At 36.1% G+C, this 23681-nt stretch overlaps 1 protein-coding gene across 1 annotated transcript in view; it reads right to left on the bottom strand.

The window, feature by feature from the left end:
- The window catches only part of LOC100679367 (troponin C, isoallergen Bla g 6.0101), a 262384-nt gene extending 246799 nt beyond the window's left edge, over positions 1-15585 (bottom strand). Inside the window, exons 1-2 of the mRNA XM_031925191.2 lie at positions 15040-15585; positions 3568-3595 (exon numbers count right to left, since the gene is read on the bottom strand). Of these exons, the coding sequence (XP_031781051.1) occupies positions 3568-3595; positions 15040-15042 (31 nt within the window). The 5' untranslated portion in view covers positions 15043-15585. The remainder of the gene's footprint in view (positions 1-3567; positions 3596-15039) is intronic.
- Between the last annotated feature and the right edge of the window lie 8096 nt (positions 15586-23681).

The raw sequence follows: 23681 nt of genomic DNA, 5'->3' as shown, positions 1-23681 counted from the left end.
ATCACACCAGCACCGAAAATGCACATTCCTCTCTAGGCACCCGGGTTAGGAATGTAGTACTTTCGGTGCAGGTGCGGAGAAAAAGTCTTTTCTTAACACGTGCATGAAAAAGACCCGTTTCCATACCTCTAAAGTAAATGGCAAGCTGCTCATTTCGAGCGTGCGGGAGTGAATGGCTATTCCCTAAAAAACACTCAAAAATAATCAAATTTTTGAAAATTTTTGAAAAATATTGATATTTTTTTAAAGAGAATGGTTTACGACTCAAAATGCGTAACTTACCATTCAATCTATATGCATGAAAACGGGTCTTTACAGGCACTTGTCAAAAAAGTACAGTGTGCAACAAGGGGGGAAAGCGCAATTTCTACCTCGGGTGAAAATTGAGCACTCGTTTTTGTCTCGGGCGCTTTCGGCGCCCTCAACTCCAACTCGTGCTCAAATCTCACCCTCGTTAGAAATCACGCTTCCCCCCCCCCCCCCCTAGTTGCACAATATTCTATTTCCTTCCAAGGAAGTAGTTTTTTTCACTCTGCAGCCTATCCAATGAATGTGTGTGTCTAAATAAGTATTTTTAAAATTTTGAAAATTTCAAAAAATTTGAAAATCTCGAAAATTTCAAAAATTTTAATTAATTTTCCCCCCTAGTTGCATAATATACTATTAAAGGAAAACTTAAGTAAATGTTCTAAAAAACGGAATTGAATAGAGCTGTGGCATAGCTTGACTTGCTGGTTCGCCGAATTTTCATTGAATCTAGTAAATACAATTTTAAGTGAGTGGTCAGCGAATCTCTACACACTTTCGAGGAGATGACTACGCTCCTCACTCAGATTAAATAATATCTGAATTCAAAGTCACTGCAACTACTTTCCGATCATCCTATGAATTTGTCTACCCTGACATCATCAAAGCTATCCACGGATTAATAGGTATTGACACTATTGCTGACAGTTAATTCGTCAAATGTACGGATACTTCTGGAGCCGAAATTTTTTGGAGTACGTGTAGGAGCTGGAAAACAGACTAAAATGGCGCATCACTCAACCACTTGTCGAAGTCGGTGATCCATACCTTTTCTACATGAATCGATAGCCATCTTACAATTGACCTTTAGCTTGTATTATACAAGTACACCCTGGGAATGTTAGGCTCATCCACGTAGTTCAAATTCAGACAGCCACTTCTTTTTTTACTCAGCCAATCTCTAAAATCAGCATTTCGCTAATTAGCGAAGAAGACCTTAGCCACAGTCAAGCAAAAGTGTGCAGAATTTTCTGGATAGAGGAATCACTTTCACAATAACATGCTTACTCATATGCACGATACTCTGCGCTTGATACGATTAAGCTCTCACTTGACTCTCACTTTGACGCACTTTGCTGAATTCAGGCATTTTTTTCAAGCCACAAGTCAGACGACACATACGTACATGATTTTCAGCTGAGTTTGTTTGTTCTTATCAAATTGGCATAAAAGTTTTATTTGTGGGAGTTTGTAGGGACGCTAATCATGTAGGAAGTTCATATTGGTTAGGTCAGTGTAACGATCGCGTTTTCCCTGTCGCTGGGTTTTCAGTCTGGAACCAGGATTTGGAAGGGGAAAAGGTGATTGATTACTCTGTGTGTTGTGTTTAAGAAACATAATGCTATATTTAGACTAGTATTTACAACTGTGGGCTGTTTATGTTAGAGCCCACCTATAACAGAAATTAAATCACGCAGGTATTAGAAAGATTTCACCTTTACAATTCGAGTTACAATGTTAGGATAGAACAGCGCGGTTACAATGTTACAGTGCGGTGTTAATCGGTGCGGTTTGTGTAATTATAAAAACATTCAGTCGCAGCAAATTCGTGTGCTAGATTATGGAAGCAAGCTGTCGGAAGCAGAGAGAGAGAGAGAGAGAGAGAGAGAGAGAGAGAGAGAGAGAAGGGCCGCATAGTCGGCAACTAGTCTGAATTCAGAGTAGTCGGATGGCGAGTCGAGCGCCGTTGTGGGAACTCACCGGTTCACGTCCGCTGATTGGCCGGGCTGGAGCCGAGAGAGCGTATGCCGCGAGCGACTTCTTATTCGGCTGTCAACGAAGACGGACGTCGAGGTTCGAGTAGAGCATTTCCTGAGTGTTCTTGTGTCAAGTTAAGATTCGTGTGCGTAGAGCGTGTCGAGGTCGTAACGGCGAGAGCAAGGTTTACTCGATCGTGGTAATCCGGAGAGGTCATGAGTGAGTGAGTACGAGAGAGCCGGGTGAGAGATGTGCGTGGTGAGAAGGAAGACGCTCAGCCTTGTCCAAGGCCAGGCCGAAGCAACGTGGACCAGGAGGAGAAGCTGATCCAGCGACGCCTGACCAGTCCAGAAACGGAAAGAAGCGAAAATGCAAAGAAGAATAGCAAGTTGAAAAAGAAGATGCGGTCGAGAAAGAAGTCAAGACGATAGCGAAAGGACGGCCGGAAGCAGCCGGAGGACCGCAAGGTTCGTACGACCTTCTGTAAGTTCGACTTATGCAGGTCATCTTCCTGGCTACTGTGCGATCGTTCCGAAAAAAAGTAAGAGAGAGAGAGAGTACGCGAATCGAGAGTTCATGGGTGCGTAAGTTGCGTAAGTGTGAAATTATCTGAATTGTAAGGAAAGTCAAGGGGCGTGGCCAGATTGTCGATCGCGAACAAGGCATAATATGTTGTTCCGTTCTGGGAATCGCACGCGCGTTAGTCAAAAGAGGGGAAGTTGCCAGGCGATCGAAAAGACGCCGCGACTCGGTGGAGGCCTGCTTTACCGGCGGGTTGAAGACTAGGTCAGCGAGAGTGAGAAAGAAAGAGAGAGAGAGAAGGGTCGAGCGCGTGTGCATGCATGAGGCGAGCGCGAGTGGGCGACGGAGCCGACAGCCGAAGGGCATTTGTACAATAATAAGCGAATAAAGCAATTTCTAGTTAAATTAGAGAATTGTGATTTCTCTTCACACACCGCGGAAATCCGAACTGCAGAATCCTCACCGAACTGCTTCCGAGTTCATGAGAACATAAAAGTAATAGTGTCGAGGCTTCGGGACGGGGCTGGACATTGAGTTTTTCCCCCAGATCAACCATATCACAGTAGTAAATTGACACTGATTCTAGTAAAGTGTCCACCAGATGGCTACGTCCTTTTCTTTTACGCAAGCGGAAAAAGACGTGGCTGTTTACTCATACATCCGTTTTATACCTAAACGACAGATGTGTAAGGAGTTTTTCAAAGCTTACTGGAAACGGGAATCAGGAGCTGTTTCGAAAACCCCGTATCTCAGGATCCACTTTAAAACGAGCATATTTTATTTTATAATTCTTACTAAATAAATGGATTAAAATATCTGAAGAACATTTGAGAAAATAAAAAGTTTTATTCATAATTGTCTCAAATTATTTTCGGCTTTTTGACAACGTGTATATAGCAAACAGATCCTGAGATATAAGGTTATTCCTCTCGACATTAATATGGAAACAAATGCCTAAAAATTGATATCCAAACTATTTTTAGTAATGTCAAAAGTACAGATAAAATGTACGTATTACGAAACAAAAAAAAATTAACTTACGTGCTATTTGATCTTTTGTTAGCTCATCCTGTAACACACAAATGTCAATATTGAGTATTGCAAGAGCATGAAAATCTACATCTACATAATATTAAATTTTATATTTTAATCATTTTTTTTAATCTCACAAGACTTGTGAATATATGTTTTTATTGTATTTCTATGCAATAGATATGTAGATAAATTCTACCAGAAAAAATTTTACATTTTCTCTTTTTATACACATTCCGTTATACATACACATTCCATCGACCGCTTGGCTCCTTCTTTGGCACGTAGCTTCCTCCAACTAAATTTATTGTTTCAATAGACAAAATATTATTCGAGTATACAGTATATTAATGCTTTTTCGAAATATTTTTAATCTTATTTATTTTACTAAAGAAGCAATTTTCTTAGCACAAGACTATGGTAATCAGAAAGATCCAATTTATTAAAACGAAATGTATAAAAGAAGTAGATCGAACATCGGTAGGTAGCCCGCAACTATCCTGCAATCGCACCGACTATCTGTTCAACGGCGCTGTTCCCGTCCATCACCTGTCACAATATAAAGTTATATAATTTTCAAAAAAAAAAAAAAATGTAAACCTCAAAAATGGGGCGTAATCGTTTTTTTGACAATATGTGCTAGACATTGAAAAATATAACCTACTGGCTTGATAAGGTCGCAAACCGGGGCTGAAACGTTACCGAAAGGAGAAAGAGGAGTATTATTTTGATTTTCCTCTTGGATTGTCCTCACGAGTGATTTTTCTTCAACTTACTGTTGGCTGATCCTAGCAGTTTCATTTCTTTCAATGGCAGCAGAAACATTTCCTTATCATAATCCATCGTTCTCCAACCGACTCTATTTGTCCCTGTACTCGCGCTGGATCTCTGCTCTGATTTTCTTACCTCCATTATTATGGCCTTGTGATCGTTATTTGTTTAGTGTTCACTTACGGTCCTCGTGTGAATTGATAATCTTAGGCATCTACTGGCAAAGGTCAGGTCTACAATAGATCCTGTGTCTCCTCTTCTGAAGATGTGAGTGCAACCCTGGTTAAATAACACAAGATTTAGAAGTGTAAATGCTTCCAAGAGCACCCGTCTTCTTTGATTAGTTCTTTGACTGTCCCATTCTAAGGTCCATGCGTTAGAATCACCTGCAATAATGACTGCACTAGCAGCAGATGCCTCGCTCGGTTGTATCATTGCAACAATTGTAACAAGAAAGGGAAGTGTATTTATACGCGAGGTTTCCTATAAAACTATTACAAACTTGTGAGAAAATCACTGCATGAGGTTGGTTTAATAGCAGCAAAAATCTCCTTGACAACTCCGCCGCTTACTGATAAAACTACTTCTGATACAACAGTTAACGCAAACTATTTTTTAAACCCACATTTGATAATTTTGATAATTGAAATACACGAAGTAAATATTTTGAGTAAAAAGAAGTGGGATACACCATGGAACCTTAAATGTTCCCTTCGTGTACCACAATAATGAAAAATTTGCAATTTTTTATTCGATAAAATCCAAATCCAACTTTTTTTGTTTGTAACACAAATTTTTAACTACTGGGTTGCATGGAAGGAACATTTGGAATAAAAATAAATTGATTAAGTCAATAATTTAAATGTTTTCTTTTTAAATGGCAATGACTTGAAATGCTTAATAGATCAGAACCGAAATTTATACTCTCTTTCTGAAGTTTCAAGTAAGTGGCAATCGTGCTACCAACATCGAATGAAGTTACTTGATCGAAAAGAAAAAACAGTCACGACAGTAACTTTAGAGGTTTATTTAAACAGTTTTCCCTGTTGAAATTATTCAGCTGGATTAGCATTGGTTAGGTATCAAAATTATTCTATAAGAATATTTTAAATTTTCTGTGTGCATGCTAACTAAATTATTGATGGAATTTTTTTTTATTTTTGCAGTTAAAGGAAGATTTTCAAACATTTGTCACATATTTAGCAAATGATAGTTTAATGAATCAGAGCAATATTTCTGAATATCCTTCATTGTTCCCTGATAATCGGACAAATATAGCAACAAAAATTCTTTCAAAGAATACAAGACTAAAAGTTCCTGAAGTAACGTCTTTCTACGCTAAATATGAACAATTAATTAGAGCAGGTAGGGGTAAACGATATTTGTCATTTCTATTTTATAGTTTTTAATTCTAATTTCGTCATCGTTGAATTAATTGTATTGATTATTTCAGGTACTCATAACGATATCTTGGCATTACTCTTATTACCTTTGATCATTAAAGCTACAAAATCGTACAAAGTTGTCGAAGTTGTGGTCACGCTTACCAAAAAACAAATTGCCGATATTTTTATTTTGCACGTCGAGATACGCAAGAATAAATCTATTTAATTTTATACCACCATTAACATATGAAGTATTTCGTCCGGTATTTGTATTTTGTACGGATCCCGTCGGTCGTAAGAATATACCCGAGAAATTTTAACTCACGACAACAGAAACGGACCTTGCTAAAGCTAAGAGTCACGCCCTCCAGATAAAGTCGTTCGAACAAAATCTTGAGATGAGTGAGATGTTCTTGAAAATTGGCTGATAAACAAAGCCAATCGTCGACAAAATCGACGAGGAAATCTTCACAGCCTCTGAGCGTCTGCTCAGCACTCGATAGAGCAGTACCGCTAACTTTGGTCCCAAACGGAACAACGCAAAAATGATACGTACTCCCTCCGAAGAGGAAACCTGTATATGGACGAGAATCCTTATGGAGAGGGACTTGCCAATAACTTGAGCAGTCATGATCGATCTCTAACCGGTCGTTTAGTTCAAGTGGTGCAAGACAGACTCGGACGGAGCTATCCTTTTTATACACCGGTACTAAAGGACTGAGGTATTGCGTGGTAGAGCGCTCGATAATACCTTGAGCTTCCATTTCCTTAATGGCAATACCAACAGGAGTACGATCCCGGACAGCTACTGGGTGTGGCCGGCGGGAGAAGAGTGATTGATCCCTGACTTTGAATTTATAGACGTATGAAAGAAAACGTCCAGGGGTTTTACGGAAAATATCGCGATATTTGGCTATCAGGGCGCCTAAACTCATGAATTCGGCTTCAGAGTGCCCCGGAATAGTCTTTAACTTTTCGTCAATTTCGTCGTCCGTCAACATGTCTGATTCCTCGACGGGTTAGACATTCAACGATGGCACAGAGGTGTGATCGTGATCCAGGCCCTGACGAGAAATGACAAGGAGAGAGTTGACTTTGTTTCTGTCAATTACTGGGAAATCGCATTCTACTGTGGTCGAGGACTCAGGATGCACGAAAAATGCGGAATTATTCCGAAGACCAATAACTACACCAAGGTGATCCTGGAAATCAATTCCCAAAATGCACGGACGAGATCAGATCAGCTTGGTAATGACAATAAAATTAGAATCAATTGAGAAGCTTTGTAATTCAACGCGAGCGCGGAATTGTTTTTTTAAAATGATTGACTTTTCTCTGGTAAAGCCGATAGCTTTGACGTCCGTAAGCGGAAAAGTCGGAAAATCCTTAAAATCGTAGATGTATCCTTCGTAGAATTTTGAGGAGACGCACGCGAGCTTACTTCCAGTGTCTAACAGCGCGGTTGTAAGCACATTGCCTATCTTAATTTGTATTTCTGGACACAGTGGCGGTTCTGGTTTCTTGAAAGGGGTGCTAAAATTCTCCTCATTAGTTAAATATTCGCGCATTGACTCGAGTATTAGATTAGAGGAAAGAATTACTTTATCGAGCGCGCAGATTGTTTGTGAATTTTGACATGAATCCGTTGTGTTACCCGACGGCTGGCAAATCGACGGTCGATCCGAGATGCATGACACAACGTTTACTCGTTTCCCGACTCAGATGCATCTTCTAATTCCGGTACAGTTTCCAGCGAAATTTCGCTTATTGAATGACCACGGGAGTTATTAAGCTGGGCGTTATCTCGACTGGTAAACGGACGGTGATTACGAGCGTGACTATTCGACGGCGGTGTTGTATTTGACCTATTATCGAAAACGCGTAGGGTCGAGGACCGTACAAAATCATTACCTCGAGAGTTATCGGATTGGCCTGAAAAACTAGGGCGGTTACGTGGATTAATGTCCATCCGACGGGCGGAGGTGAAAACTGAATTCAACGCGCTCGCTTGGTCCATGGTGTCTAGTAAGTGGACTAACGCATCAATGGTGGTAATCTCTCGAGACATGATGGCTACCTGCTTCGGTTCGTCGAAGTGGCGAGAGAAACACTCGACCGCTGCTTCCTCCGAGGGTGGGTTCGAGAGTGCCCGAACCATATTATGCAGACGAAGCACGTACTCACTACGACTTAAATTATTAGTTGTTTGATATGAACCGAATTCAAGTTCGCGCTTTATCTTGGCTTGGGTCGCGTTGTTCCAAAAGCGTTGGAGAAAGTGCCTTCTAAAATCGTCTAAAGTATTGACACGATCGCGAATATGCTCCCACCAATCTGAGGCTGTACCACGGAAAGCTTGCTCGATTAAATATCTCGCGGCGTGCTCCGTCGTTCCTATTGCTTCGATATAATTAAAAAAATTATTCAAAAACTGGATTGGTTGCTCGAAAGGTGCTCCGGAGTACGTGGGAAGGTCAATCTTCACGTGCGAGGCGCCTCAATCGTCATTTGCACTACCTAGTGACTTTGTTTTTGCCTCGATTAGTTTGATCATTTCTTGCCGGTTAAGCTATTTTTTTTTTTCTAACGCGCGTTGTCCTCCCACGACATCAGTGAAACGTTCCTGGTGTGTGAGAAGGCGATTGTGTATCACGCGCGAATCATCCCAAGCTTCGTTTTGAGCCTTGGTGAGATCCTCACACTGTTGCGAAAGGTACTTAATATCCGTCGCATTTTGCTCGATCGCTTTACCCCGAAGGTTAACCTGGTCAGTGAGACGAGTGTCCCATTGTATCAAACGTTGACAGAGCTCGTCCACCTCCCTGACCCATGAGCTAAGCAGCTCAGTGCGTCTCTTTAAAGCACACTCGCGATTATACATGGATTGAAAAAGCTGAACCAACTCAGTTTGAAATACATATTGAGCATTATCCGCGGCTAGATTACGGTTGTCCCGAGAGGATATCCGGAGAGTCTGCAGGGGCAGACGCTGAGCCGCTTTCGTCGCCTTCCGACGGAGGGACTGATCTAAGCTCAGCTGGAGAAATCGCGCCCGATCCTGGGGGTATAAACGGACCGAAAAATTCCTTATCCTCAAAAGCATCTGTACGCGGTTCACTTTCAGCGCCGGCATCGCTACTATCAAGAGCTGCTGTGTTTGGTGGATTTGGGGGCCCGGGAAAAGTACGCGTGGTTCTCGAGGGATCTCGTACGCGACTGCCTTGACCCCGACCTCGCTTCGGGATAGTACCGGTTGGTTGATTCGTAGGTACCTTCGACATACTGACAAAAGAATGAGAGAGAAAAACAGATCGTGCAACACAAATACGGTCAAAGTAAAACGTTACAATATTGAAGAAAAGGTCGAACTCGCGTTATGTGTTCAGAGATGAAATTTATTTTGTTTGTTTTGATGACCTATACGCACTCACGTCTCAGTCACCTCTGCTTAAAGCCATGTGTCCCACCAGGGGTACCATTGAAAGATTCTTATTTTGCGTCTCTATCGTATACAATATTTTTTATTATAATAAATCGAGACACATGGCGCAGGAGTGAAAGGACGGGAAATATAAATAAATTGACACAAGAGCATAGTATATTTTGCAAAAAGTGATAGTTATGTATTTTATTTTTATTTTAATTAAATATTAATGAGTCGTAGTATCTAATGAAGTATTGATTGATGAAAGTAAATGGATAATAAATAAATAAAGTAAGATAATAGCAACTCTTGATCATTTGTTCTGAAAAGCAAATAACGTCGGATATACGCGATTTAAAGGGAAAATGAATAAGGATACTTGAATGCGAAAAAGTAATGAATTAATTCTGTGGCGTGATGCGTAGTTCTGAACGCATGCTCAACGCCCAGATCTACGTAACTCCGTGAACACAAAATGCAATAGGAAAGAACATAAATGAATTGAAAAGAAAGCACGCTCCGTTTCGCGCTGGGTTTTGTTAGTATGAATTTCTGACACATATAGAGATGAAATGACGACGTGCGTCCTGGGGCAACCGGCAGGTGCTTGACGTAGCCAGCCCAGTCGGACGGTACACAGCTGTATTTTTATGCCCTTTCGGAGGCTGATTAGTGTGTTAATCTTTATGCAGGAGACGAGCTGTAGCTTGTCTCCAACAGTTTGGGCTTAACGCCTTATTCCTGGGTGCACGTTAGTACTATAATCAATAAAAAAAAATACGAGAGTTTCCTCGGGAAGGAATCGCCCGATATTACCTATACCAGGCAGGGTATTATAATTCGCAGTTGGTCACGGGACGCTACAACCTCAGGTCTCACTAGCACGGCGTCAGGGCGAAGAAAGTAACTTGCGCTGCGTCGTGGCGTACTTTGTGAAAGTTCAGGTGAGAATGACTATGGCTTCCGCACGACGCGAGCATGTACGAGAACGTGGCGCCCGACAAGATAAACTCGGTAACGCATTTACATATACGCAATGCTCTTACCGAGTTTATTCACGCGCAGACGCGACACGAGAGCACCCGAAGGAAACCGAAGCGTACGCGGCATGAGAGAGCGACAGAGAGAGAGAGAGAGAGAGAGAGAGAGAGAGAGAGAGTTAACCTGGTCAGTGAGACGAGTGTGAGAGAGACCCGGGCGAGCTCCGAAGCGAGAAAGTAGGCGGGGCTAGCGCGCACTGGCGTACTATGTACTGTCGGCTCTCGCGCTTCAGTACAGGCCCATATCTACAAAAAATAAAATCTAGAGCGCAAGTGCCCGAATGGTTCTGACTCGGCGCACAGTGGGAGAAAATGGACAAAATTCGAGCCACGCGACATTTTTAATCGTAGAGCCATGATTTTTTTTAAACTCTTTAAAAAGCATCAAGTTTAAGCTACAGGTGCGGAAATTATTGTATCACCTTCCCCTAAACCCATGCGACCGCTAGAAATCACCCCTACCAAACCACAAGCAGGCTAACTAACATAACCCTGGGAACAGAAAGTTAAATCGCTTTATTTTTTCTAAAAATAATAAAAACCCACTCCACAGGCTAGACCGGAAACGCGCAGAATTGTATAACCACGTAATTCAAGACATTATTACAAGTAAATTAGTCACATTATTTGTTAGCTGTAATTGTTGAATGAACTGCTATTAGGCATCTGCGTTGAAACAGATTTAAGCCCCTTTAGTCAAGGTTGCCATTTAGCCATCGAAAAATCGTATGATCAATATTTGTATGTATTATACTATAATCTAATAAATTCAAAAATAAACAATTAACCATAAAACACTGATATGATCAATAGATTTAATTATATTAAATTATACTATAATATAATAAATTCGAGAAATCTTCAAAAAATTCTGATAGAATTTCAACGTATTTTTTTATTTAATCTAAGAACTTTTTCTTCAGTAAATTTTTTTCTAAAGTCTATCATTCTCAAGTAAAAAATTCTGGAAATTTTGCACGATTTTCCCGTGTTAGTCGCCATTTTATGTGCTTTTTCCTTTTTATTCAAAATTTAAACTGTGACACTGAAGTTTAAGTCTCGAGGACACGATTTCTTCGCTCTAAACATTAAATCTTAAATGATTTCAATGTGAAAAATCTACATGAATAAAGATTTTTTTTTAAACCATGTTTTATTGCTTGAGGTTTGGTAGGGGTGGTTTCTAGGGGTTAAGCAGGTTAGGGTAGGTATTTAGGTGATTAGCTGGCTTCTGGTGTGTGGCTTAATTATTTTGAGAAAAAATAAAGCGATTTAACTCGCTGTTCCCAGGGTTAGGCTAGTTACCCTGTTTGTGGTTTGGTAGGAGTGATTTCTAGGGGTTAAGCGGAGTAGGGGTAGGTATTTAGGTTATTAGCTGGCTTATGGTGTGTGGCTTAATTATTTTAAGAAAAAATAAAGCGATTTAACTCGTTGTTCCCTGAGATAGATGAGTTAGACTGCTTGTGGTTTGGTAGAGCTGGCTTCTAGGGGTCGCATGGGTTTAGGGGAAGGTGATACAATAATTTCCGCACCTGTAGCTTAAACTTAATGCTTTTTTAAAGAGTTTAAAAAAAAATCATGGCTCTGCGATTAAAAATGACGCGTGGCTCGAATTTTGTCCATTTTCTCCCACTGTACGGCGACGAGACGGACCAAAAATTCAAAAATTTGCTTCCGCATATCCATGGAGCAGCAATGGCCGGAAACTGGACCTTGCACTTTATGTAAAAAAAAGAGATAGAAATTTTAAAATCATAAAAATTTTATTCATTTTGGAAAATATGTATTATCTAGCAATTTAAAAAGTCTGTGTAAGAAGTTAGAAACATTAATAAATTTAGTATCACGTTGTAACGTATAAAAATAAAAGTTTAGTTGTTCACCTATGAATGAAATGAAACGGGCATGGCAAGTTACGTAGTATCTTGAGAGTTGTTTGTAATTAATCAATATATTACTTAAGTTTAAATTAGCAATCATTTGACTCAACCCTCAATTAAACACAATGATTTTTTGTTTGCTATATTATGAATAATAAACTGATATGGTTAGAAACTTGACTTTTTTATTGGCCTCAGTTGTTTTTTAATCTGTAATTTCATAGTAAACAAAATGATATTATTATGTTACATTATTTTATTGACATGCATGATAATATGCCATACATCAAACTCGCCTAACCTTTTTACTTTGCTTAAAAGTTTTTTCTTCTAGAGATTTCATGTTTTTTGAAATCGATTTTATTGAAGTACCATCAATTTGTTCTAAAAATAAAATGAATGACAATCCGCAATGATAACTAACCCTACTGAAAAAAATCAGATGACAATCAACTGATAATCAGCTGATAATCAGCTGATAATCAGCTGATAATCATGCCGAAACGTCAACTGATTATCAAGTGATTTCAGCTCAATATTTTTATTAAAGCTGATGAATATAAATATGCATTTATATGAAAACCAAAATATTGGAGCTCACAGCCAGAGTTTTCATGTTATCATCCTGATGGATGATAAGATGAAAACTCAATGAATGAATTACTGGCCCTCATTATGTGAAATTTATAAATTTTACTTATTTTAAACAACTTATAATAAATATATTAAAGATTACAAATTTTGAATGATTATCACCTGATTATCACCTGATTATCATTAACATTTTATCTCATATAAATGCATATTTATATTCATCAGCTTTAATAAAAATATTGAGCTGAAAACGCTTGATAATCAGTTGATGTTTTGGCATGATTATGAACTGATTATCAGCTGATTATCAGTTAATTGTCATCTGATTTTTTTCAAACAATAATAGGCAGCAGTAAAAAACTTCCCTAACAAAATTTAAATTCCAATAGATAAAATATTGTTCAAACCTACAGTATATTAATGATTTTTAAAATACTTTCAATCTTAATTATTTTACTGAAGAAGCATCCGTCATAATATCAAATCATATAATTTTCATGACAAAATTTAAATCTCAATATTTCAAGTACTGTAGGGTCCTCATAACCGTATAAAATCATAAATTTTCTCAAAACATTCTAAACCCTAGTTAGCGAGTTATAAGGTTTAACAAAAATAGTAATTTTCAGTTATACAGGGTATACAGGGTGAGAGACAAAGAATTTTAATCTTCATACCTTTTAAACTAATCGGTTTCGTAAGCTGCAAACAGAACCTAGCCGAGGTGAGCAAAAGATCTATTTTTTCTCGAAATTTCAACTTTTCGATGTCCTACGATTATGGGAATAAAAAGACTTTAATTAAGTTGAAATTAATTAGTCTTTTTATTCCCATAATCGTACGACATCGAAAACCCATTTTTTTTTTTTTGGTTTTCGATTTTTAGCTCAAAAACTAGTCGCGAAAATGGCTTAAAATTTCTACAGCAAATAGATATTATCGTTTTTTATTGTCATACAATTTTTTAAAACGTTTAAAAATGTGGTTTTGAAGATATTAAATTTTGTTTAAAAATCACTTTTTTATAATAATCGAACGGAACAATCTGCAAAATCTTCCAAAAATGGCCATAAAATGGTGAGAATCATAAGAAAAATGTTCCCGAATTTAGAATCAGAAAATATATATGCATGTCAAATTTAATTACGATCGGTAACGTCCTACCAGAATCATAACGACATACGTACATCAACGCATCCACACATACACACGCACACACACACATCCGTATTTTCCAAAAATACTACTTTTTAACTAAAACTCAAAATACACCATCAAAACACATTTTCCACATGTTTCTACACAAACTCCAAAAATTACTTTACAAGAAAGGAAGAAAAATTTTGCTTTTCTATATTATTCTAACAAGTGCATTAAAGCCTTGTCAAAAAATAGGCACGTTCGCCCCGCTCAACACAAACGAAAAAACACGAAAATACATCCTCGTATTACAAAAAATATGGTATGCGCCAAGAGCTAAGTGTGCTTTTTGACCTTGTATGGTTGCACTACTCATTTTTAGCTCGCAAACGCACTCGCTTTTGGCTTGTGCTAGCTCGCCTCGATTCGTACTGCTAACTCCACACGCGGTCAAAAAAAGCCTACTTTATGCCCTAAGTGCACAATGTACTATTTTATCTATAAGTAAAATTTGATGAATTCATTTCTTTGTAAGCTAAGGTAAACAATTATAAAAAATATAGTACAGGGATTTTTATATTTTAAATAACATAAGGCATGAAATAGTATGGTTTATTATAATCAGCAACTACAACTGTGTATGAATATTTTTTGCAGACTTTATGCAAATTGAGCAAGTTTTATGTAATCTTTTTATGGCTGCTGTGAAGAGTTTGAGTTTTAAATACTATTGTAAAATACTTCAATATTAACAATTGATGCGTTGTCTAGGTGCCATTATTCGTATAATAGTACCAAAAATAAGTAAAGCTGATTCATTTTAATTTTCTATTTTATACTATGAAGCTGTTATTTTGTAGCTTTATATGTCTTATTTTTGGTAATATCAGCTATAAGCACTTATTCGGTATGTAACTCTCTTTTGAATTGTAAAGTACATCACACTATATATAATAGATGCTTTATTTTAGCAGGTGCAATACGCAGAATGCTTATAGATGGCTGCTGACAGTATTTCTTGATTTTTTTAAAAGGGTTTTTTAATTTTTTGCAGCATCATCAATTTTTTAAGCATTTTCTATACAGTGCACTATAATTTATTGTATATATCTAAGTACAAGTACTAATTAAAACATATACTGTATTTTTTGTATGATAAATGAAGGATAAGATTTCGCAATAGAACAATAAGAAATATTAAATTATTTTAGATCCAATATTTTTAAAATTTTGTTTATTTTTCTCACCATTTTCAAATTTAACTCATGTGATATTTACACAAATTAATCGCACTCGTTTATGTTTCACTAATGATTTGCAGAAGAATTTCTTTTCACATATGAATTATAGTAGCTTTAGCATTTGGGTAGATTATAGTATTTGTAGAATAATCGGTCACATAGTACTATAATACACATGAATAATTTTCTAGTATCTTCACTGAAAATATCTGAATTATGCGTAGTCACTAAATGTATATTACACATATACATCTCCATTTTTTCAAATTGATTAGAACTAGATACCAGATACAGAAATAAAACACTTTTTATTCTCTCGAAAAAAAAAATTTAATCACGAATGTTCCTGAATACTGATATTTTGTACACGATGTATTTTAATTTTGCACAATATTTGTATTGAATAGAATATAGAAGAACTTCACTGATATTTAACCACTTTTGCTTACTCCTAAGAGGAAGCTTTGTGATAGTAATATTTTCAGTTTTGCTGAAACTTCGTAGAAACGAATTTGCAGGTGTTTGGAGTGCGTTTTTAGAAAATGTCTGTGCGGATAGCTGTGTGTGTGTATGTACGTATACCGTCATAATTCTGGAACCACGCGATCGATCGTAATAAAATTTGGCATGCATATGTTTTCTGATTCTGAATTCAAGAAGATTTTTTTTATGATTCCGACCATTTTATGGCCAAATTATAGTCATTATTTGATTTTTGAAAAAATATTTCTGCTTTTTTTTATCAAGTGGCGCCCCGGTGGCAAGTATAAGTTTGTATACACTGTGCTGTCGGGGAGCAGCGCGACCCTATTATACTTTGAATTTGCTATTTAACCTAAATGTGTTTTATTGTCTCTAATGATTTCTTGTCTGATATGTCTTCGATGCTTATGTTTGAGTAATGTATCTTGAAGATTTTAATGAGAAATTTCTAATGATCAAATATTTTGCTTAAAAAATTTCTCTATTAGCAAAATAATTATGACCAAAAATTAATTTGCGATAATTTCTTAAAATTTTGGACATGTGATTCTCAACTTTTTAAGTAAAAACAATACAAGCATATGTTATGAGATAATAGGTTATAAGGTTAATAAGCTGTTTCTATTTACACACATATAAAAATATCTTTACATGTAATTGAGTCGGTAATTAATGCAAAAGATCAGCACGTGTATGGTGCGTAAGAGTATTTTTTACGTCTGGCGTAGTCTGGTGTACTTAGTATATACAAAAGGAAGAAGTTGTTAAGTAAGGTCACCTAAGCATTATCACGAAGAATATGTGAGAGACGAGGATCAGATTTTCTAGGCTAGAAGTTGCCATTTGTAATCGTGGATTAATCTGTGACTATATGCAACTGAAAGAGGCTCACGCAGTAGAAGCGTGCATCGGAACTCATGTAACGATGTAAAACATAGCCTAAAACAGTGCGGTCCCTACTGCAAAAAACCAGATGACAATCAACTGATAATCAGCTGATAATCAGCTGATAATCATGCCAAAACGTCAGCTGATTATCAGGTGATTTCGGCTCAGTATTTTTAATAAAGCTGATAGTTATAAATATGCGTATATGTGAGATAAAATGTTGATGATAATCAGGTGATAATCATTCAAAAGTGGTAACCTTTAATATATTTATTATAAGTTGTTTAAAATAAGTAAAATTTATAAATTTTACTTATTTTGAACAACTTATAATAAATATATTAAAGGTTACAACTTTTGAATGATTATCACCTGATTGTCACCTGATTATCATCAACATTTTATCTCACATAAACGCATATTTATAACTATTAGCTTTATTAAAAATACTGAGCCGAAATCACCTGATAATCAGCTGACGTTTTGGCATGATTATCAGCTGATTATCAGTGTATCGGAGCTTGTTGGTGTACGGGTATGAAGACTCGCTATATAATCGAACTCTCTTAAATCAGTCTGTGTGCGTGGTTATACGTTTGCTCAAGAGCCCTCGCGCTTCCGATAGTGTACCGCTCGACAAGAATTATAATGTGTCTAATAAGCACCGAGAGCGCCAGCCAGGATGCGATGCAAGCTCTCGCGTAAGTATACCATACACGATGTGTGAATATTTGGTACAGAGTAAAAACAGCAGCGTGCTCTATATCAACTGTGGGAACGTCTCAGCACCTTTGGCTCACAACGATGGAATAAAAACTAGGCACTGGTCAATCGTTCCAGGATATGCTGACTGCGATATGCGACTTGCGACATGCGCAAGTGTGAGTTAAAATAATAATTTCGAAAAGTGCCACTATCTTATTTTTCATAACTATCAGTTATGATTGATTCTAGCTTACCTGCTGATCTTTAATGCTTGACCTTTTCAAAACTGATTTCACTACATTCACTAACGTATATATTTATGAGAATATATAGAGAAACTTTTGTTAGCTACAAACATTTGACAATTTCTTTAAGAATATAGAACATTTTTTTTAACTTGTTTTTTTTTATAGCGATATTTTAGTTTTGAGAGTTCAGTTTTATCTGATAAAGTTATTGAAAAATTAATTAAAATAAATTGCTTGATATGTACCTTTAAGAAAATGAAATTACCTATCTTTTTACTGTAGAAAATTTATACAATCGTTCGCGGTTCTTTTATCATCCATCAAAAAGCGCAGTTTATTAAAATCGTCTTTACTGAAAAACAAAATGTCAAACCTTTTTAAAAATCAACATGATTATTGAAGATTATTAGAACTATACACTACTATAATTTTAGGTCATTTCATGAGCCAGATCTATAGAAAGCTGAAAAAAGTGGTTTTTCTATAAAATTTGATAACTGGAGTAAAAAGAGAGCAGCGTTTCGCTCGTTTATGGGGAGTGCTGCTCTCATAAGTCCATCACCCGGTCAGCTGCTAAGGTGTTAAGGCAGCTGCCTTCGAATAGCATGCTCCTACCGAACGGTCGCGGCCGAGGCATCGATGGTAATCGCGGGGGTAATCCCCGTGGATCTTCTTGCGACTGAACGCAAGCGGATCTACGAGGCTCGCTTAGCGTCGAATAGCATCTCGATCGCCGCGGAAGAAAGAGAAAAACAATGCGCAATTGGCAGACTAGGTGGACCGAATGTCCAAAGGCTAGGTGGACTAGGATCCTTATTAAAGATGTATGCCCGTGGGTGGACAGGAAGTGGGGAGAGGTTAACTTTTACCTTACCCAGTTTCTCTCCGGTCACGGATACTTTAGAAGCTACCTGTTCACGATGAACAGGGTGGCATCTCCGGGGTGTAAGTACTGCGGTGACAAACGGGACGACGTGAGACACACGTTTTATGACTGTCCACGCTGGGCCGAGAAATGTAGAGTACTAGAGCTGACGATATGGGCGTTCACGCCCGAGACTGTAGCTGAAACGATGCTTGATAGTAAGCAGAACTGGGATGAGATAACGGCGTACGTGGAGACGGTTCTCCGCGCGAATAACAATGACGGTTGCTTACAAGACTAGTTGCCGGCTAGAATAGCTTAAGACAAGCGACCCCCCGAAGGAATGCGAAAGCGGCTACCGGGGGTGTTTTCACGGCCTTCTGAGAGCGGGAGTTTCAGTGAGTATGCCTGGTGTTGTCCCACACCAGGAGAGCCTCACACACGGAGAGTCTCGCACGGCTCCTGTCATGGTGCATTATGCATTCCTCCAACTCTCCGGAAAAACAAAAAAAAAATCTTACACGCATTGTTACATTAATGGATTACACGCATTTTATAATGAATTATTTATTTAATAACTTGAATGATCTTGTATACTAACCATCGCAGATTCTTACCACTTGCGAGTAGTAAAATCCGGACGCCACCTGACGACGAGTCATTCTTAATCGTTTCTTAGTATAATCCAATCGTTTTGCATAATCGCAATGGATCTTTATTTTTGGTATAAAATTTGATCGTATCTAAACGTTTTCAATCTGTTGCAAATGCTCTTTATATTTTCTGAAATTCGCTGGATCATAATGTAGTGTTATCGTTTTTAATCTAGATTAATTTAATGGTTCTTAACATATAATATTAGTAGAAGATTTCAATACTTTTTAATTGTTTATTGTTCAATACAATAAAAATGTTGTGGAAATGATAAATGTGAAAAATTTTGAGTAATTGTGTTGGAATGTAAAATAATGTGGGAATTAAAAATTTTACATTAAAATTTGGAGCATCACTAACATGAAAGCTATCATAATTTTTACAAATTTACATGATTTTTCAAAATGTTTCACATTTTTACAAATTTACATGATTTTTCAAAATGTTTCACATTTTTACAAATTTACATGATTTTTCAAAATGTTTCACATTTTTACAAATTTATATTGGCAACTCAGAAAAACGTTCTTTTTATAGTAAGATTTGTGCACAGTATTTTATGTTTTCTCACAATTGGGCATATAATATCTTCGCTTCCTACGAAGACTAGCACGTTTCGCGTCCTTGCCGCAAAGACTAGCACATTTCACGAAAACACTAGTGATTCCGGGGTTTTATGCTCAAACAATAGATGATATTTACGGACTCTAAAGTAGTACATAGTAATATTCACATGCAAAGAGTCAGCTGGTACAAAAATTATTAAATTATCATAAGTATTTCTTATACTACAAAGAGCATTAATTTGAGCCGTAAAACGTGCTATTTCGCGGCAAAAACTGAAAAGTGCTAGTCTTCGCGGTGAATAACCAAATGTACTAGTCTTCGGTGCAAGATCTGAAATGTACTACTCTCCGTAGGGAGCAATGATGTATTATCTCACATTTACAAAATATTATTATATTTAAAGACTAAGATGTACAGTTTTAAAGCACTCACATTTTTGAGAGTGGAGTAATGCAACTTCTATCTAGGAGCTCTAGATCGCCAATCAGTGAGTCTAGTAAGAACGCTTCGTAGTTTTTGGCATTTAAGTATAAGAATGCTTTCAAACGGTGTCGGTGTTTCGGGTCAGCCATGATGGGTCACAGGGAGTGCGCGCCGAGTTTTTTATTGGTGTAATTCGGATTTATCAACTAACAATCACATAGAATAAAAAAAGATTATCAATTTTAATTCCGTTATAAGTAGTTAAAAATGATTTCAATGATTTGCATTAGATACGATCAAAAACGATAGAATTGTGTATTATTTGCTATTTTAATAATGTATATTGAAAACGATTAAAATTATTTCAATTATTATGCTATTAGAAACAATTTTATTTGGCTCATCATTAAATATAATTAACTAACAAACACTCAGATATAAATAAAATTTATTACTTTTAGTTATAATATAGTCTTTTAAAAACGATACGATTACTTTGGATTAAACCTGACATTGCCGCATTATTTTCAGCGATTTCAAGGACATTAAAATAGATTAAAATTGATTAAATAGAATTGTTAGTAATAATGCAGATCGAAACGATTAAAATAAATGCTAAAATAAGCACTAATTGCTATACGATTGAAATGTAATAAAATTGATTCTTCTAAAATGATCTCGAGGATTAGAAGTATTAAGAACGATTAAAATGTGATTAAAATTGATCAAAATTTATCGCTTTTAATCTTCAGCTATTAGAAGAGATATCATGGTGAGCCCGATCATTTATTTAACTAACACCTCAGAAAACTACACTTGTTTCTTAATCATTCGCAAAGTATTTCATTTGTTATATTTTAATTTGCACCACAAACGCAAAATGTCATGCGATATTGCCCTTATTTTACTATTCTTGAGTATAGTTAAAAAATTTTTATACTGTTTCATTACACGTTAAGATTAGTGAATAATTTTGCGTTGATTCTCATGTGATATTAGTACAATAATTTCTTTAATTTTACTTTGATTACTCAGTGCACCACGCCCGTTACTTTATAAATTTATTTTGAAAATCAGAAATATTTTAAATTCAATAAAGCTTTAATTGGGAATTGACGTTAGTAATGTATTGTAACGGTTGCCAGTGCAATTAACGCACGTTGAGCACGTTACGACGTCTCTCCGGGACAGAATCAACATTCGGTATAATATTTCTGTTGTTACACCCTGCTAAAAATATGCGATTGAATTCGATTAAAATTTAATCGATTTTAATCCATTCAATCGACCAACTAAATTTGGTGGATTAAATAAATTCCTATCGATTCTAATCGTTTTTAATTACAATCGGTTTTAATACGAAAAATAAGTATTAAATTTAATATATTTTTATCGATGTTTATGTAGTAATTATTTTAGTGCAGTTAAATTGTAATTTTTGTTTACTAATTTTAATCGATTTTAAAATCTCTAATCATTACTAAATCATCTATTGATCTTAATACTAGTTTTATGAATAGCTTTGAATATATTTTAATCGACTTTAGTAAACAAAAACAATTACTATTCTTGTTATATCATTTAAATCTTATTTTGTCAATCTATTTAAATTGATTTGAAAATCACTATTTATTACTAAATAGTTTATCGATCCCAATACTAGTTTTATGAATAGCTCTGAATATAGCTTAATAGACTTTAATAACCAAAACGAATACTATTCTTGCAATATCATTTAATTGTTATTTTGTCAATCTATTTAAATCGATTTGAAAATCACTATTTATTACTAAATAGTTTATCGATCCCAATACTAGTTTTATGAATAGCTCTGAATATAGCTTAATAGACCTTAATAACCAAAACGAATACTATTCTTGCAATATCATTTAATTGTTATTTTATCAGTATATATAAATCTGTTCGAATGGTACTTTATTACGAATAATAAAAATAATAATTATTTTTCTAATATGATTTGTTATTGATTTTATCAATACATTTGAATGAATTCATAAGGTAATTCGTTTATATAATATTTAATCGATCTCGATACTTTTTTTACGGTTAGATTCAATTATCCTTTAATCGATTAAAATAATCAAAAAAAGAATCTCTGCTAAAAATACTAGATTGATTTAATCGACGTTTTAAATTATCGATATGAATATGAATCAACTTATTAGTCGACATTAGATTAGTTATATTTTACAAATAATTTTGATAACATTTTAAGTGACCTTAATTATCAAAGTTTTGTAATATCCCTTATGAAGAAAAAACCTTTATATTTCGATTAGAATCGATTAAATTCATTGCGAAACTAGTCGATTTTAATCAAACTTATGATTCTTAATATAACCGCTTAGTGTCCCTGGTAGAAATGACCCTAAGAACTGGCCATTTATTAGGTAGTAACTAGGTTAAATCCGGTTAAAGCCTAAGAACTGGCCAGTTACTAGCCTGTTCTTAGACTCATTTCTACCAGGGGTCGCTTCAAATGTTCATACTCGCAAGTGACAAGATTTCTTCTCCGTTACTATACAGGGTGAGTCATTTTAATCTTTAATCTGAATTATCTCGTTGGCAAAGCATGCCAGCGAAAAAAGTTTCGGATAAAAGTTTTAGGATTTTTCCCTGGCTATCTGATGATGACCTTGACAATGTCATTGAGCGTGACCTGCAAGGTCATTTGAAGGTCAAGTCGAATTTTCAAATAGAAACCCCTACTTTTGGCACCAGAAATGGAAAGAGCGGGAAATTTTACGTTTGAATATGACCTTGCCTTGACCTTGAATTCAATGGTCAAGGTCATTGGTCATGCCGATAACAGTACAACTGGTTAGATGAACTCGAATGCATTCAAGGAGAAAATGTTACCCACAAAAGTTTTCAGTTTTCTCCCCGGCTGACGAATGGTCATCTTGACCCTGTCGTTAAACAGGATCTTCAAGGGCATTTCAAGGTCAAGTTGATTTTTTGAAATGGAAACCCCTACTTTTAGCCCCATAAATGAAAAGAGAGTGACATGCGTTCAAAAATGAAAAAATTTTCAATATTTCCAGAAATTTTCAATATTTTCTAAAATTTTCGTAATTTTTTCAGTTTTCAAAAATTTTCAAAGTCATTCCATTATTTTGTCTTAGTGTCAATTTTCAAAATTCTTGATGTAGTTAAGTCATTCCATTATTTTGTATTAGTGTCAATTTTTGAGAGTGAACTACTCTTAACAGTTATGTAGATAGCAAATTAGTGCAGAAAAGCTTAATCGTGTTTTTTACTTCTTGTAAATCGATAATTATTATTGAAAAAAATCTGTTTCCCTGTTTACTGGTCTGTAACAAATTATTTTGATTTTGATCATGGCTGATTATGTTCCCAAAGAAATCGTTGATATGATCATGATTTTGGGAGAAAGTCGAAATAATTATGCAGCAGCTGCCAGACTTTATGCTGAACGCTATCCCAATAGGAGACACCCAAGTAATGTTACTATTCAAACCTTAACTCAGAGATCTCGAAATGGAGCTTTTGTTCGTCAACGCCGTCATCACGAATACGACGAAAACGATCCTCGTGTTATTACCATTCTAGCGATTATTCATCTTGATCCTCACATTAGTACTCGACAAATAGAAAGAGAAATAGGTATATCTCAATCAACAGCATCCCGAATATTGAGAGCGAGAAGATATCATCCTTATCACATAACATTAACACAACAGTTAACTCCAAATGATATGATTTTGCGAGTACGTTTTTGTCGATGGGCAATACGAATGATTCAACAAGATCAAGACTTTTTCAGGCACGTT

This window comes from Nasonia vitripennis (assembly GCF_009193385.2).
Source record: "Nasonia vitripennis strain AsymCx chromosome 2 unlocalized genomic scaffold, Nvit_psr_1.1 chr2_random0006, whole genome shotgun sequence".
Classification (NCBI taxonomy): Eukaryota; Metazoa; Arthropoda; class Insecta; order Hymenoptera; family Pteromalidae; genus Nasonia; species Nasonia vitripennis.
Note: the sequence above shows the minus strand (reverse complement) of the source record. Positions and strands in the feature narration are given on the sequence as shown.